Source organism: Liolophura sinensis, chromosome 3 (assembly GCF_032854445.1).
Source record: "Liolophura sinensis isolate JHLJ2023 chromosome 3, CUHK_Ljap_v2, whole genome shotgun sequence".
NCBI lineage: Eukaryota > Metazoa > Mollusca > Polyplacophora > Chitonida > Chitonidae > Liolophura > Liolophura sinensis.
This window is the reverse complement of record NC_088297.1, coordinates 17,126,761-17,144,878: the sequence shown is the minus strand read 5'-3', so window position 1 is coordinate 17,144,878 and position 18,118 is coordinate 17,126,761. Positions and strand designations below refer to the sequence as shown.

The 18,118-nt window shown below is 41.1% G+C and overlaps 1 protein-coding gene across 1 annotated transcript in view; it reads right to left on the bottom strand.

Annotated features, from left to right (window-relative positions):
* Nucleotides 1–15,001, bottom strand: part of LOC135463655 (two pore potassium channel protein sup-9-like) — a 71,350-nt gene extending 56,349 nt beyond the window's left edge. The window contains exon 1 of the mRNA XM_064741020.1: nt 14,490–15,001. Within this exon, the coding sequence (XP_064597090.1) occupies nt 14,490–14,772 (283 nt within the window). The 5' untranslated portion in view covers nt 14,773–15,001. The remainder of the gene's footprint in view (nt 1–14,489) is intronic.
* Between the last annotated feature and the right edge of the window lie 3,117 nt (nt 15,002–18,118).

The following is an 18,118-nucleotide window of genomic DNA, read 5'->3' as shown; positions in this document are numbered from 1 at the left end:
TAACTATGTAACTAGTAACTATGTAAAAACCTGTAATTTTATCATTTTACCTGAATGTTAACCACGTAGAGCATTAGTGTTACCGGGCAATAAACAAATAAAGACACAAGATCGGATTGAGTACACACAAATTCGCACGTGGACAACGACTTATGGTAAAATTCACAGGTGATGGAACACGAGTAAAAAAAACAAAAAACAATGTTACGTGAGGATTCCATAGACTAGAAGAGGGAACATGATGTGTGATGCCATGAGAACAACACGTGTTTGTGCCTGATATAAGCATCTGCTTGTTTTTAATGAAAGTTTCAGACAGTTTAAACCAGAAAATGTAACGCAAGCTTACCGATCACCAATCTGTACTGTTCTGTTCAATGGCCAGGAGCAAAGCGTACACAGGCAAGATAGAGCGCTTAGGAATCCCGGCAAGAGTTCAGACGCACTAGGTAAAGGGGACAATAATACGGAGGGAGAGGAGATGAAGTTGGTGGGGGGGGGGGGGGGGGGGGTTGGGAGAACGGACAAATCAAGATCAATCCAAGAGATTTGCCTCCATCAACAAAGTACCACATCCCTTCGGTATGCTCAGACGAGTCTGTGGACACGACTGATCCCAAATGGCAGGACTTCAGGCCAAACATTAGAGAGCACTTTTTCCTTTGTCAGAAGGTCAAGTTGGTCACTCTCGCACAATGTGGCCGCCGCAGACTGGATTCGTGGACGTGCCATTCGTAGGAAGATCAATCTTTTCGACGGAGTTTTTTCAATAATGAAGTAGAGTTTAAGGCGGAAGTGCTTGGATGACCAGTCCGTGTACAGAGGTGGTATTTCAGAAGTTTACACTATACATGGGAATGTACAATTGGGGTACGTCTTCCCACACATTGGCGAATCGAGGGCGCAAATTCACCATGGTTCACATGAGTGCTATGTTACCAGTTTGCCCACTAAAAAGTCATCACAAAGACAGTAAACAACAACAACGGACTACAAACACCTGAGCCTGAATAACTTTCAGAAAGTTTCTCCATTATATTAAAATGTATAACTTAAACATTGAAATGCAATACCAACCTTAGCGCCTAAATCCAAACGTAACTAACTCCTATGGGGGCCTCCGTGGCTCAGTTGTTTAGCGCGCTAGCGCAGCGTAATGACCCAGGAGCTTCTCATCAATGCGGTCGCTGTGAGTTCAAGTCCAGCTCATGCTGGCTTCCTCTCCGGCCGTACGTGGGAAGGTCTGCCAGCAACCTACGGATGGTCATGGGTTTCCCCCGGGCTCTGCCCGGTTTCCACCCACCATAATGCTGGCCGCCGTTGTAAAGGTAAAATATTCTTGAGTACGGCGTAAAACACCAATCAAATAAATAAATAAATAAATAAATAAACTCCTATGTAACTCCTATGTAAATTTAAATGTAAATTTAATGTCGAATTTGACAGTAAAAATTCTAATTTCCAAGCTCAAAGCCAACCCTATAATTTTCAAAAACAGTAGCTTGGGTGTCTCTAAAAGCAAAGTTAAACGTAATGTCCAAACTCGAAAGTAACCCTTATGTCTAAATTCATGGGCTCATGTAAACTCCATGTCCATATTTAAAAGCAGCCTCGGTATCTGAATTTTGAAACCCAAAAAGTAACACATATTTCACAGTCAAAGATACACTTGATATCAAAACACATGCTTCCAGAACAGGTAGAGTTGGGCTTAGTCCCTTAATCCCTGTCCTATAAAAGGCCCCTACCCACATTGATTGAGCTCCCAAACGCATGTCCGACGGTTTATGGGACAACATGGCGGCCAGGAAAAAGTTGGCGATTTGCTGCCGGCTTTGCAATGATTGACTTGTATACTGACCTGGATATCCAATTCAACGGTAATCTTAAAGTCAGAGTGAAAAAACAAATGTTCATGGTCAAATTTGTCATTTCATTCATTTTGTTAAGAATTCGGGATGACATAAGAAATAATAGATGATGTTCTGAGGCATAATCCACTATGTAGACTCGAAGGTCACCCTAAAAGGTATATGGAACAGTTTGAATATGTATGAAAAATGCGCAAAAAAAGACACATGGCAGATACCATCATGCATTATTTGTCTTGGTTAAATAAGGAGGTCCAAAAGGAGTTTGAGCGGGTGGCGTGATGTACACTTGGACAGTTTCTAGTCTGGAAACGTTAGTCATGTTATTTCTAGATACCATTAATCGAAGAGCAGACGACATCGCCAGTAAATAGCGCGGTTGTGAGATTGACGTTGCCTCGATTACGTAGTCAGACGTACTAACTGGTTTAACAGCCTTCCGCGGGTGAAAGTGGGCCATGGAGTTACGCAGCTCTAATTTCAACAGGAATTCATATCGAGTAGCCGTCTTAAAATGTTTGTTCACAACACGCACAAGATTTAGTTGTTCAGTTTTGTACAAAATTTAGGCCGAATCGTTTATCCCCCCACCCCCACCCGCCCCAATTCACTTTTGAGGAAATTCAAATAAAAAAGTGTATGCCGGAAACATAACCTACTATTGTGCTTCCCGCATACACGCACTTGTATCTTAATCGAGGCTATACAAAAGGGTTCCGGTAAACCTATATGCTTTGTTTTGTTTCTCTCGTGTTTGCCTCGTACACTACCCGGCAGTCTTCCAGGCGTGCTATAGAGGTGTATGACAGCCTTGAGGACCAACATGGATTAGTATTTATAAAACCCCACCTGACGGATGGTCAGGTCAAATATCTAACGTGTAAGGCTTAAACCTGATTTTGATGGACATTCATTTCTATAGCCATAAGGACTTAAAAGCTATTTTGATACGTTCACAGGATAAATCCCTCGGCTTTTGGGGCAGCGAAAATTGAGCCATTGAGGGTCCTCAGAGTACAAACAGTTCGTCCTCTTTCTTTTCCTTCTTCTTCTTCTTCTTCAAGGCACTAATATATAGATTTTATTTGAAGAGGCCTTCGTGACTGTCATTTTAGCTTGTTAGCGCTAACTAGCGACGTATTTCTGAGCGACAGTACATCAGTCCAAGCGTATGATCTCGTCTTGTTAACGTGTCACTTTTCGTAATATCTCGTCTCTCTTTCAGAGGCCCGAGACTTGGGCCCCTATGTGAAATGAAGGGGGAAATGTATCACCAAATTATACCAATCAATGATCTCTCTCTATATATATCTCTCTGTCTTTCTTCAGCCATAGCAAGGTGCCACGTTTCGTGTCTCTCTACAAATGCTTCGCATTCTGCCACGTGGTCACACGGGACTTGCTTTCAGGATTTATTATCATGGCACAAACTGTCCGTCGGAAGCTGGATGAGAACACCAGTACGAGAATTTATGCATTAAATTAGACGCTCGGGATCTTCTGGAACTGACCAATCCCTTCCAGTGGAAGTCTTTTGTTACGGCGACATACCCGACGGTAATTCTACATTTATACCTATTAAGTGGTGAACGTAGCTGAATATTTTTATCATATTAAAACTAAAATTTCAGCACAATTTCCATATACTGTTAACTTAGTAGATAAAATGGCAACATTGTTTGTTTTCCTTAAAAAAGACAGGTAGTACACACGCCGTTCGTAAAAGTCTACCATGTGACAACCCCCCACTCTCACCCCCAACGCACACACAGAAGGAGAGATCTGATTTTAAAATAAGGTAGGCGGGAAGAGTAAAAGCATTTAGTGTAATACGATATACCTAAAAATACCCGAGAGCTATCAATATGTTGATCTAGAAAAATATGTGAGAACGTAAGTAACATTCTCTATTCGTATGAAATATGTAATCTCTACAAATATGAAATTTTAATTTGTGGCAATAGGTCATACGATAAATATTTCAGCGGTCGTGGATTTCCCTCGGGTTAGCTCTGCCCGGTTTCCGCCCACCATAATGTTAGCCTCTGTAGTATAAGTGAAACATTCTTGAGTACGGCGTAAACCACCAATCAAATAAATAAATAAATAAACATCTTACACGTGACATACGTTATGTTATCAGAAGGTACATGGAAGCAGCCAGTCTCTAGTGAGCTTCAGGTAAGACCATAAAATTAAGCGCGATTAACCGCGCCATGACACCAAGGTCATGGGTGCAACTGAGATACCACGCTATGTCTAGAACAAGTAACTGGCACTACCAAATAATGCCATGATGTTTTCTTTATCGATCAGCAACTGAACTTATGGTGCTGAAATAAAAATGTGAAATTATCTCATTTAATTCTGAGGTGAATGGACACAAATCACCTCGACTTAAAATTTTATATACTTCTTTGGCGGTGGTTTAACGCCATATTCTCGCGACAGCAGTAAGGTAAGACCAGAGTTCTTGGAATACACCATGGTCCTTCGCCAGAGAATCTGGCAAACATCTTAACTTTACGCTGCATGGAACCAAACTACGGGCAGGTGGAATCGAACCTGGGACCTCACTGGCCAGGAGCAGATCGACAGCAGTCAGAACAAGGCTTTATCTACGCCAGTCATCGAGGGGACACACACCCACATAAAGACAAACAAATGATAATCGGCAAAGCATCACATCGTATTCACATGATTGGTGCATAGGTAAAGTGAATAATTGAAACGATCTATAACAGAATGACTTTCACAATTCATACTGAATTTTTTGTCTTCTGTCCTAAACCTTCGTCTAATGAACATGTTCAACTTCATATCATCTGCCAGATACAAATTGTTCGCCACTGCTGTTAGGCTGACGGTTCTATTGATTTCAGTCAGTGATCGATAACCGCAACGGCAAAATCAATCAAACTGCGGATTTTGGGATATGAATCATAAATTTGACAATGGCTTGTCAATATTCCAAGTCCTAAGTCACGCGTTAATTGACACGAACAAGCTTCATTGTACAGGAGAAAGCAAGATAACACATGGCTCTGTTTGCGATATGCGCTACTACAGGCGCTAAACAGTATCAATTTCATCTCAGCTGTGATGGAAAGGAAACATGAATTTCACGGAGCTTGGGGTTAAATATTCAACAAACAAGAAAGCTATGTGGGGCTAGATGTATATTCATTTAGATTTTACATGCAAAAAAGACCCTCCTCGTACCAGTGGTTAGCAGCCTGCGGATGATCGTGGGTTTCCCTGTCCGGTTTCCTCCCACCATAATGTCGGCCGTCGTCGTGTGATTATGGGTTTCCCTGTCCGCTTTCCTCCCACTATAATGCTGGCCGTCATCGTATAAGTGATATATTTTTGAGTATGGCGTAAAACATCTATTAAAAACCTGGCTAAAATTCAATAAACAAGAAACCTACTATATGCATATATCTGAAGACATTTCACATAAAAACAAAACAAAACAAACCCGCCTCAGCATAATGCTGCCTCGCTTTTATCTCGATTTTATCTCGACTGGGAACATATGCTCGATTCCAGCTCTCTCAGCTATTTTGCTGGTAATTTTATTTCGTTTTTAAAGCTTACTTCAACAGTACATTAAACACAGGGCTGTTAAATGAACAGCGAAAATAGAGTATTTGTCTTGGAATAATTATCGTACCAGACAAATCATATACTGCCACAGTGTAGCTTTGTAAACATGCCAACGAAATTTCGCAAATTGAAACTGATCGACTGGCACCGCTGTTCAAGGTGACCGTCAGTGGACTCTAGGTGAGCAAATTTAACCTCTCGGCCATGCCGACAAGGTTCTGTGTTTGTACACGAATCTATTCGTATAAACAATTATATACATATATATATAGTTATTCGTGCGCCGGATGTTTTTCTTTCTCCAAACTCCAAACTGGATTTATTGCCCCCAAGCTGACTTATAGAGGTACAAGGGGCAATTCACAATACATCACTGTTACATCATTAAATCGATATTCCACTCCAGCTCATTCACCGAAGCGTCTATCATTTACTGCATTTGTATATACGTATACGGACCAAACGGCCATTGCACTTACATACATGATCTGTGGATGGTCGTGGGTTTCCCCCGGGCTCTGTCCGGTTTCCTCCCACCATAATGCTGGCCGCCTTCATATAAGTGAAATATTCATGAATACGGCGTAAAACACCAATCAAATAAAAAAAAAAAACAAACAAACAAACAAACAAATAAATAATACATACATACATACATACATACATACATACATACATACATACATACATACATACACACATACACACATACATACATATATACATGCATACATGATTGTACATGTTTAGCTAAGTGCGCCTTCTTATATATCAGTCGCAAACACTTATCAATGTGTGTGTAAGATTAAATTGCTAAAAACATCATTACAAGCTGGTTAACGTATCCTATCAGCTGGTCTTTGTGGACTCCGAAAAGAGAGGATGAAATTAAATGCTTATTAAATGTGATGACAACACAGTATTTTACAGCATTTCCAGACCAGTAACGTCTAATACACTACAACTAGCATCACCGCATTTCTTTCTAAGTAATTCTGCTTAAGCAGTGGTATTACTGTTTAAGCAGATGGAATAAATCCCTAACTGAGAAAAACTGACAATCTGAACCCGAATTTCACCCGTTATGTGAGACCATTAGTCCAACTACCACACTGTAGTCGCTGTTCTAGTTTTAATCTCTGTACTCTTTTATATTTAACATGTGTAGCCGGGCCTGTCATGCGTTTATTTTTTTTAGAAATAAATTAATATTCTTGTACAGCATTAAAGCCAATCAAATAAAAACATTCCAGGTCAACAAGGTCGAGGTTGCACCAGATATGACAACGGGTAACGGGAGTAAGATAATATCAGTGGAAGTCTGTGGGGAGGAGGGGGGCAAAATGCGGGCGGATAGTTCCACCGTGCAGCATGCACTCCGGGTGTTCACCATGAACAGATGGTGTGCTTCTACAAATGCCACAAAATCACCGCCATATTGTTAACCGCGCGTGAACAAGCCTGACAGATGTGTACGCAGGCGCACGGCGATCAAACAAATACACACTGGCGGCCCGCTGACCTAACTACAGCCAGCGAGTAAGTTCTCGTATTATTAAAACTAAAAATAGGTGGCGACGTAAAAATAGTGGCAGCCGTTTACGATATAGGGGGCTAACGGCTTGTCAGCAAGATGCTGTCGTGGCTATTTTTAGACGTCTGCCACGTGGTCATCGTTTTTCATCTGGCGAGAACCAGAAGCCTTAGACGTTAATGTAAATCATCTCCAGTCCGCAGCCCTCGCTATGGATACATTCCAGCGCTAGGTCGTGTATACAAAATCTGCACTCGTCCCAGCAACAGCGTTCAAACATTAAAAAAGCGAAGTATTCTTAGTGTGTAAATATATATCGCTTAGGAGAAATTATAGTCATGTATTGTAAACAGAGAGCCTAGCTATTTCTAGCGGCGGTATCAGGACTAAAACCCTCCGCTACAACAGTGGACACGGTGGGGTGGGTGTGATGTACGTGGGGTCTGGGGGAAAGGTCGTGTCTGGGTGTTGGATGGGATAGGGGTGGGGGTTGGTTTCTCTGTGTAGGGTGGGATTGAAGGAATGCTATATTTCTGTCCCAGACAAACGTCTGCTCATTGCTTAAAACATGCGGCGTGTACAATCTATAACAAGTTGTCATGGCAACGCAAATTTATGCATGCTGCTATATATCTCTAATAAACCCGAGCATCGGGGTATCCGGAAGGACAAACCCCACGATAAAGCCTTGTTTTCTTGCTCTACGATCCAAATGGTGTATACGAGCAGACCAGCAAACACTAGTGTGCCTTTGTACCAAGAATAAACAAGCTCTGAGCCCTTTAATAATATATCTAAATATGGCGGCTAAAGCATGGCACTCTCTATTTGTCAGAAACGCACCATACAGCTTTCGGTTAGGACAACATTGTGAAAGCGGATACAAGATCATTCATTATGGGTTAGTATGGAGTCAAATCTATTGGGGCAGGGAAGATTCCGGGACCGGGATTCATGACTTCTCTGACCTACGTTATTCAGCGGAACGTTTGATGAGTGGGAACATAATGATACGTGGGAAACAATGTACTACGTGATTCTAAGAACTAATGATAGATACAGAGGGAGATTGCAGTGGCAATGTATATCCACATTTATAGAGTATAAGCCAGGTATCGGTAAATTTAGCTCTTAAGATGTTCTTAGGGTCTCACGGAAAGGGTTGTACTGATGATGGTGTATGACAGATATCTGAAGCTACATTCCAAATATATGTATGTATTAACGTCGTGCTTATCAATTTTTCAGTCATATGACGACGACATGTACCTCCATTCTTCTACATTATGGAAAAATCGGGAGACTAACAATCAGTGTTAGAAAACCAATAAACAAAAAGCAATAAGTACAACACTTCACAAAAAGTTTTCTCTGCTTCTTTAAAAACATGTCAGTTACAATCAACAGCACTGAGGAAAATCCCAGTAACTCGACAACAATCAGTCTCGGGCAACCAATAAACAAAATAATAGACAGTATTTTCTCGGTAGAAAAGTCCTAAATTTCAGCTTAATAACGAAGCTCTTGGAATCGCTCTGGCAAGGCTAATGTCTTACACCAGATTACCCCGATCACAACGAGGTGAAGCATATTGCTATACCAAACGTTTACATGGGCATATATCATGTCACCTTACTCCCACAAATCCATGCAGGCCCAGTGGTTTACTTCCGGGTTTGTTTGCACGTCGCCGTTTCATTGGAAGAAATAAACTCAGTCTATCGCCACAAATTCCTGCTTCTATGATTCTATTTCGGAGGATTCTTAAGTTTCTTGCGAGATGTGTCTTATGTCGGATGCATTTGATTCAAATTACTTTTTACAATTCGTCTATGTAATCGAATTATTGAATGCAAAATATGAATATTATCAAGACAACCAAGCACGATTGGTAATTTAACCAAAATTATCTTGCTCCGTAATAATTTGGGGAAAAGTATCCTATATACAATTGATAATATGATAATGACTACCAAACATGGTTGATACTTTAGCCCAGATTATCTCATGATCTTACTTTAATCATAGTATCACTCCCATTATTATATCATATTCCGAGTCATAATTCCAAACACAGCAAACATTAATGCTGATACACTGATGGCGATTTATTTATTTATTTGATTGGTGTTTTACACCGTATACTCAAGAACATTTCACTTATACCACAGCGGCAAGCATTATATGGGGGCAGGAAACCGGACGAATCCCATGAAAGCCCGCGATCATCCGCATGTTGCTTGTTTTACATACATACGGTAACATTTTGTACTAGGTAAAACCCCTGTTAAAAATGGCGGAATATGTTTGGGTCGAAGATAAGGAAATTGGGTAGAATGATAAATAAATTCGGATCGTTCAAGAATCGAAGCTGTAGTAAAGATTATATATTCGTGGCACTGTACAGAGGGTTAATGGCGGCCCGTAAATCGATACGTGATGTCTCCTTATCGACTGAACATATAGGCTTCACTGGGGTATCAATCAATCAGTTCCCTGCAGCTGGGTAAACGATCGACGTATCGATCTCCGGATGATTTACGACCGTCTGGGAGAGGGGAGGGGGTGGGGACTGAGGTTAGTTAGGGTTGAGTTTCGGTGCACATAATCTTGTAAAGTGACGTGTAGTACACTAATCTGTCTGTGCGTCAAGAATGTAGTAAACATTGCCCATGGTATTCGTTAATACACGGAATACAGTCTAACCATGTTGCAGAGCTCGCGTATTACGAAATCCCGCTTCTCACCGTAAATTATCTTCAAACTTACGTGGGTAGCAAGGCTAACAAAGAGCTCAAAGAGTATGACACAAATGAATGCAAAACTTCAGCTCAGTACAGAAAATACTGAAGTCGTGAATTTCGTAGTTTGTATTGAGCATCATCTCAATACATGCGATGCGTTTTATGATGCTATTCCTTAGTCATGTGTTTTGAAATTTACGATATTTAATTTGCACACAGTAAATCAACAATCGTTCATCCCCTTAATGTTATTGTGCTATACATGTGTGCAGAACCTGAGCTCAGTATATGCAGTACTTTTTAAGACACCGTCCCTAACATTTTGTTTTACATTGCTCTATATGCAAGGTGATGAGGTAAGGGAGGTCTGGCAACCCATGCACTTTCGCCAGCGCCACGATGAAGTTAATGAAGCGGTATGCACGCCGTGGTGTAGATCTACGTGTACATGGCTTAACGCACAAAATGTCTTGGACAGCTTCACACATCACGGAGTTCAATTTAAGATAGCATGTACTTCCTGAATTGCAATCCTAAATCTGTATATGTAGTTGTTTCAGCGGTGACCGGGTATTCGGATGAACACGTAGTGTGAAGTGCTAAAACAGACTCGTCTTTATGGGCTTTTTTTTGTCAGCAAACACCACTATGTTTATCTGTATAACGCCTTTGCGCACTCCCCGGTTAAGGCTTGTTAACTGCATCTACACATACACATATAACACGGGCAAATGTACACATCATCATGAGCACAAACGCAAGTCTGCCTGTCGACGGAAATGGAATACATCAATGGGCAGACATCTATATTAAAAGTGTAAAGTAGTGTAAAGACCTTAACATGTGGCTGTACGTGATCTGCAAGAGATGAGCAAAGAACAATGGTAATTACGAAATATGCCAAAAAAAGCAAACCCCCCCCCCAAAAAAAAACAATATATATATATATATATATATATATATATATATATATATATATATATATATATATATATATATATATACTGTGTTTATGCTGATAGTATTCACATGTCGCATCCACTTATTTATTTGCTGGTGCACGCAGCTTAGGAACATCGGAACACGTATGGGACATATGGGACAATGTAAATATAATGCATAAAATCGATGGAGTGTTTTCAAGTATAACACAATGCATGCATGTGTACAGGAGTGGGCTGTCAGTCGGTAAGGAAAACACCTTTCCGTTGAGGACTCAATAGCGAACCCTCCCCCAAACCCCATCCCCATGACCCCCTGCTCACACCCGCATACACACGCGCACTTTAAATCCCCCTCCCCTCCCCTCAACCCTTCACCACCCCCTTCAAACACACACATTTTCTCATTTACACATTTACGACATCTACCACAAATTAATACATGTATGCGGTTTGGTTGCTAACATCAGACATTGTTGATCGGTTCTCTCGAATACAGCAGAAAAGTACGGGCTCTACTTCTAATCTATGGCCGCCGTCGTATGAGTGAAATATTCTTGAGTACGGCGTAAAACACCAATCAATCAATCAATCAATCAATCAATCTAATCTATGGCATCGTCTCTTGATGGAAAAAACTCATACCAAGAAGTTTATGAGTTTTCCTTAACTTTTATGCTAAATTTTGTTAGTATTATTGACCCTAGTTTGCAATTATCTGTCCAGTAATAACTCAAATGGGCCGACTGTATCTATAACATCCATGTTCCGAAGGAACAAAACGAGGCCTCTTTCCTTCAGGAATTTCTAAAATTCGCAAATATTTGGCTCCTCAATTTATCCATCATACGTCTACTCCAAATACAGTTTTTTGATTTATTTTCCTCAGATGCTCATGCTATGGCAAATGTAATCGAAGATAAAGCTACCAAATACGATTTGGAGGTGGCATTGTAGAATGGGGCCCGGATGTGACTTTGAAAGTTATAAGCATTAAAGTCTCTTCTAGGCAACTAAATCTCCGTTGGCAGCTAGGTTACACAATAGCAATTGGAACCATAGCATTACTCACTACAAGAGCTATTGTTGAACGAATGTACATTTGGTGCTTGTCCGTGGTAGGTGAAAACGTATAAATACCAAATGTGAATACTGAGTCCCACATATTGCATATGTATAGTCGATCAATAAACATAAACACGGGCTTAGCGCAATAAGGTGAGCATACCTGGACGTATACATGAGAAGAAATATATAGGTTAGATACTCCAGCATATACAGGTTCATGTATATACACGTACAGGTAGTAGTATAGACGTGTTCTGGCAGAGCGCATATAGCAATACTGTCGAATAATTCATTTATTTACTTATTTGATTGGAGTTTTACGGTGTACCAAGAATATTATACAGTATAGCGGCTTTACATACTGCTTATTTTTACATGCTCATATATTTAATATTTAACAGTGTTTTCTAACCATTGAGTGAGTGAGTGAGTGAGTGCTTGGGGTTTAACGTCGTACTCAACAATTTTTCAGTCATATGACGACGAAGGAATCCTTAGGGTGCATGTACGTGTAATGTGCCTCCTTGTAGCAGGACGGATTTCCATCGCTCTTTTATTTAGTGCTGCTTCACTGAGACGACTTACCGAAGGCAAGTAAGCCGCCCCGCCCGAGCCATTATACTGATACGGGTCAACCAGTCGTTGCACTATCCCCTTCATGCTGAACGCCAAACGAGGAAGTTACAACTTCCTTTTTTAAAGTCTTAGGTGTGAGTATATATATATATATATATATATATATATATATATATATATATATATATATATATATATATATATATATGCAAAACATTTGGTGAATGTATAACAAACGTGCATTGCTTTGAAACAGAGGTGAAGATGTAATGATTCGGAAATAATTTAACTGCATTGCCCTTTGCTACAGGTACTCTCTTACATGTGAAGCAATGGATCATCCCATTGTGAGATAAATGCTGATAAAGTTTAGCTATTGTCTATAGAAGACACTCGGAGAAAAGAGAATATGGTAGGGTATTTGAATACTGTATGTTGTTTAAGCTACATCCACGCATGCGTATATCATAATGTGACAAATATATCTGGTGTCAACATATTATGCAATGCTTGTATAGTGTATATATAAACGTGAAGCAGTACGCTGGTCTTGGAATTCAAGAGGTGTTGACATTGCTGTTGTCCACATATATTTAAAGTACAAGGTACGCAATGTATTCTGTCCACATATTATACAACGGTGTACGGTGTACCTAAACATTGACAGGCAATACTGTCCCTGAAATAATTAGATGTTCACATCACTTTTGTTGACACATTAGACAACGTTGTTTACTCTACCTGTCGACATTTTACACAACGTTTTTATGGAGTATCTGTGGACAGATACTGTATCTAAACATTAAAAGACAATGTTAGTCCTGAAATGATGAGACCTTAGCACCACTTTTGTTGACACATTAGACAACGTTTGTGTACTGTCCTTGTCGACATTTTACACCACGCTTGTACAGAGTGTATGTGGACACATTAACACAACGTTTGTATGGCGTATCTGAGGACACATTACACAACGTTTGTATGGCGTATCTGTGGACACATTGCACAACGTTTGTATGGCGTATCTGTGGACACATTAGACAACGTTTGTATGGCGTATCTGTGGACACATTAGACAACGTTTGCATGGCACATCTGTGGACACATTAGACAACGTTTGTATGGCGTATCTGTGGACACATTAGACAACGTTTGTATGGCGTATCTGTGGACACATTTACACAACGTTTGTATGGCGTATCTGTGGACACATTACACAACGTTTGTATGGCGTATCTGTGGACTCATTGCACAACGTTTGTATGGCGTATCTGTGGACACATTACACAACGTTTGTATGGCGTATCTGTGGACACATTACACAACGTTTGTATGGCGTATCTGTGGACACATTTACACAACGTTTGTATGGCGCATCTGTGGACACATTAGACAACGTTTGTATGGCGTATCTGTGGACACATTAGACAACGTTTGTATGGCGCATCTGTGGACACATTAGACAACGTTTGTATGGCGTATCTGTGGACACATTTACACAACGTTTGTATAGAGTATCTGTCGACATATTTCACAAAGCCTGTATCTAAACATTAAAAGACAATGTTAGTTCTGAAATAATGAGACGTTGGCACGACTTCCATTGACACATTAGGCAACGTTTGATTACTGCACCTGTCAACATTTTACACAACGTTTGTATAGAGTATTTGTGGACACATTAGACAACGTTTCCATGGCGTATCTGAGGACACATTACACAACGTTTGTATGGCGTATCTGTGGATACATTAGACAACGTTTGTATGGCGTACCTAAGGACATATTACACAAGATTTGTACGGCGCACCTAAGGACATTTTACACAAGGTTTGTACAGAGTATATGTGTCACCGTATTACACAGTATCTGTATTGTGTGTTCAGCATTCCCACCATGTTACACAATGGTTGTATACAAAGTACCTAAACATACTCAAAACATGTGGTAATGATCTTACAAATATACGAGATATTTACCGCACATAATTACAAAATTGCTGCAAAAGAAACGAGAGCAGAGCATAGTATAATAATAATAGTGCTATAATAATAATAGTGCTATAATAATAATAATAATAATAATAATAATAATAATAATAATAATAATTAAGCGTATTTATCTTAACTAATAAAAGTAAACTTACCGATCGTTGTAATCACCGTGGTAGCGAAGTAAAACGCCCCAGAAAATTTCCACTGCGTCCCGGCTTTGTACGGCATCGCTTTGATCATGTTCCGCCGGAGAATTTCAAAGTCCTCTTCAGATATATTATATCTGCTAACAATGGTTTTCTCCTCTTTTAAAAGCCGTTGCTTTTGTTCTCCTTCGAATTCCGATTCCAGTGCATCGAAGACTGCCGCGCCAACAAGTAGGTACGTAAAAGTGCAGACGATCAGAGACAAAGTCCTAACGTTCTGTTTCTTCATTTCAATCTAACAAACCAATATAGGGACGGGGTCCTCATAGCGCGCAACTCGATCCCCTCCTCACCGCCGTTCAGATATTCCCAACCGTTGTTTCGTAAATCCGGAGGAAACACAATCCGATGTAACTACATGTGCAAATGAATAAAACTCTGAGTCATTTTTGTCTACCCTGTATTCGTAATTCTATGGATTTCGACATTCGTATTTTGCCCTGTGTAATTCCACACACACGTTCTTTTATCCGCCTTGAGTTCTGATATAACTAGCCACATGTATATGTTTGAATGTATACATGTATATATATATGTGTGTGTATATATATATATATATATATATATATATACGCACATACACTCACTCACCCTGTCGGCACACGTCAAAAAAAGGAACGTAAACCTTCTCTAACAAGCACTGACGCCTATAGCTACAAGAGCACTTTCCGCACAGCTTTTCCCACACCACGCGATATTAAATCTTAATGTGAGCATTTTCCACATCTGGAACAGCTGATAAATTAACCGGTAGGTTAGGAAACAATAGTACCATCTGTTGTTGTTGTTGTTGATGTTATTGTTTTGGCAGCAAGAGTTGTATTTGCAGGGAATATATGGTCACAGAAGCTTAGCCTTCAGGCTGCCAGTATGCAACCACCTGTTAGGGGCAGAAACCAACTTGTTTGAATATACCTATGTGGGCACACGCAGGCAATGTCGAAATCACTGTTCTCGTGCTTGCACCTTCGGAAATCACCAGTGAGCAGGTGTTGAATTAATCTGAATTAATCGGAATCTTCCACATATATATCTTTCAATTTTCCGACCGCAATATTCGACAGGGTAGGTTTAATGTGCTTCTACAGAGCTCGGCCGCCTTCATAGCCGATGAAATATACTTATGAACTATCGCCTGGAGGGCAGCTTTAGAAAACAACAGCAACTGATAAAAGCTCCAGCGATGCAGCACCTTGGCAAAAGCGGTTGACAGACGCTGTTCAATGCTCCCGCAAACCCGAAGGCGGCAGATATCGAACAGACTATTCCGCGGTAGTACACACAGCGAATGTTGAACCTGAACATCTGCTGCTTACGACATGTCTCCACGAGGCGGGTTACAACACCCTACCCTGTTATCTTCATCAGGCTTAAGCCGTTATCACTGAAACGCTACACTTCAAAACAACACTTACGGCAACAAATCCCCACTAACAAACCTGTTATGAAGTTTGAGTAATTGTCTCTATATACGTTATTCCGTCGCCATTTTATTTCTGGTTTAAAGTTGATGCTATCCTTCGATTATCTTTTGTTAATTTTGAGATTAAACCGCATATACGGTATACACACTACACGCAGTACTGTTGAGGGCATATACACACAGTCCTACTGTTTACGGCATATACGCACAATCCTAGTGTTGACAACATATACACACAATCCTTCTGTTGGTGGCATTTACACACAATTCTACTATTGGCGGTATATACATACAATCCTACTATTGGCGGCATATACACACACTTCTACTATTGGCGGCATATACACACAATCCTACTATTGGCGGCATATACACACAATCCTACTGTTGGTGGCATATACACACAATCCTACTGCTGACAAACATAATCCTGTTCCTGGCCGTGTATAAACAAACTCTAATGTTGACAGAGTGTACATAATCCTTTTGCTGACATTGTACAAACAACTTTACTGTTGGCCGTGTGCACTCAATCCTACTAGCTACACATCCTGTATACACAACTAATCGGTTTACCTGTAACAATCCTGCGGATCATGAATACACTTTTCTCCAGCACACGTGTTATCTTGCACTGTCTGAAGCGAGCTCGAAGCGTCATTAGGAGTGACATTTAATGGGGACAGTCGTGTGCCTTTCCGTGATTCTTCGCCAATTCCTGTATTATAACCTGGTTGAGTTTTAAAAAAAATCCCGGGCTTAGAAATATTCTGAAATGATGTTCCTCCTTGAATTTTCTGCTGCAGGCGTCTTAAATTACCGTGTGATATCTGATGTATTTATTCCAAATCCCTTTATGCCAGCTGTTCGTGAAGCATTAATGTATAGTGCATACTCCCCAGAATTAGGTAATCTCGTGGCGGTCCCTCGTGACGGGTTGATCACGTGTGTGCTCCTGCAAATGAATCGGTATCATATAAATGTTAAGGTGCCACGATAATCCGATAGGTGTAAAACCTGTAGGTGTAAATCCTGGTTGAACAATCCTGTAGATGTAAATCCTATATGAACAATCCTGTAGGTGTAAATCCTTGTATGTGCAATATTGTTAACACCTCTCCATCGGCGTAATTCCCGCAACGTGACAAAAGACGTAGCGTTAACGTAACTTTCAAGATTGCGTCAAATCGCTGCTCTACTGACCAGTAACGTTTACAACAGCACCACCGACCTGTTTTGTATCTCAGGGCATGGAGAGAAAACGGTATTCTGAGCTATCGCCTTGATGACTAGAGCTGGTGTTGGCCCTATTCAACACAGCGAAAGGCAGCCTGGCCACTGCTACAAACACAATTAGCAGGCGATTGCCTCGGAGAGCAGACAATAGGGTGAACGCCGAGTGCTTTCTATAGGTGTTCGATTACTAGGGCGACCGCAGGTTTGCAAAGTGTCGGGTGGCTTAGATCATTAGTCCAGTCGTGTTGGTCGTGTGGGTGAGGTAGAAGTGGGGGTGTGGGAGGAGATCTCTGTTCAAACCTCCTGGGGCAGGGGACAGAGAGGATGGAAGGGGTTGTACGGAGGCACAGGCTAGCGACTTTATGGATGAAGCCTACTGGGCAAGCCTAATTAATGTATATCAGCGCTAACGAAGTACCCTGGTATCCACAGAAGCAGCATGGGCTGAATTGAGGCTATATCACTGAGCAATTCTCCGCCCTCGTCCAACACACATGAGATAAAACAGCGGCAGTGTAAAGGCTTCAGCCCTGCCTCATAGCACGCGACCCACACGCTTGCACACTCTCCGTCCCACAGGCCTCGCTGGGTAACAGCTGTCGTTGTTGGTTTGGGGCCGTCTCTGAATCGGTCCTCATATATAGGTCGTGGCAGCGAGGAGCATCTCTAAAATGTTCGTCAGCCACTTGGCCAGTTCTCCAGTCTACACACGGACTCTCAAAGCCGATGGTCGCTGGAAATCGCTGGCTACCTGGAATCCTCGAAGTGTCCACGGCGACGAGGATGACAAAAATATTCTGCAGCGGCGTGGGACAAAGAACAACGACACGGGGCGGACAACAGGGATGGAAGGACGGGCCAATATCCACGACATATGCTCTGGTGGTGGGCACGTCTCCAGTAGCTGTCAGTCCAA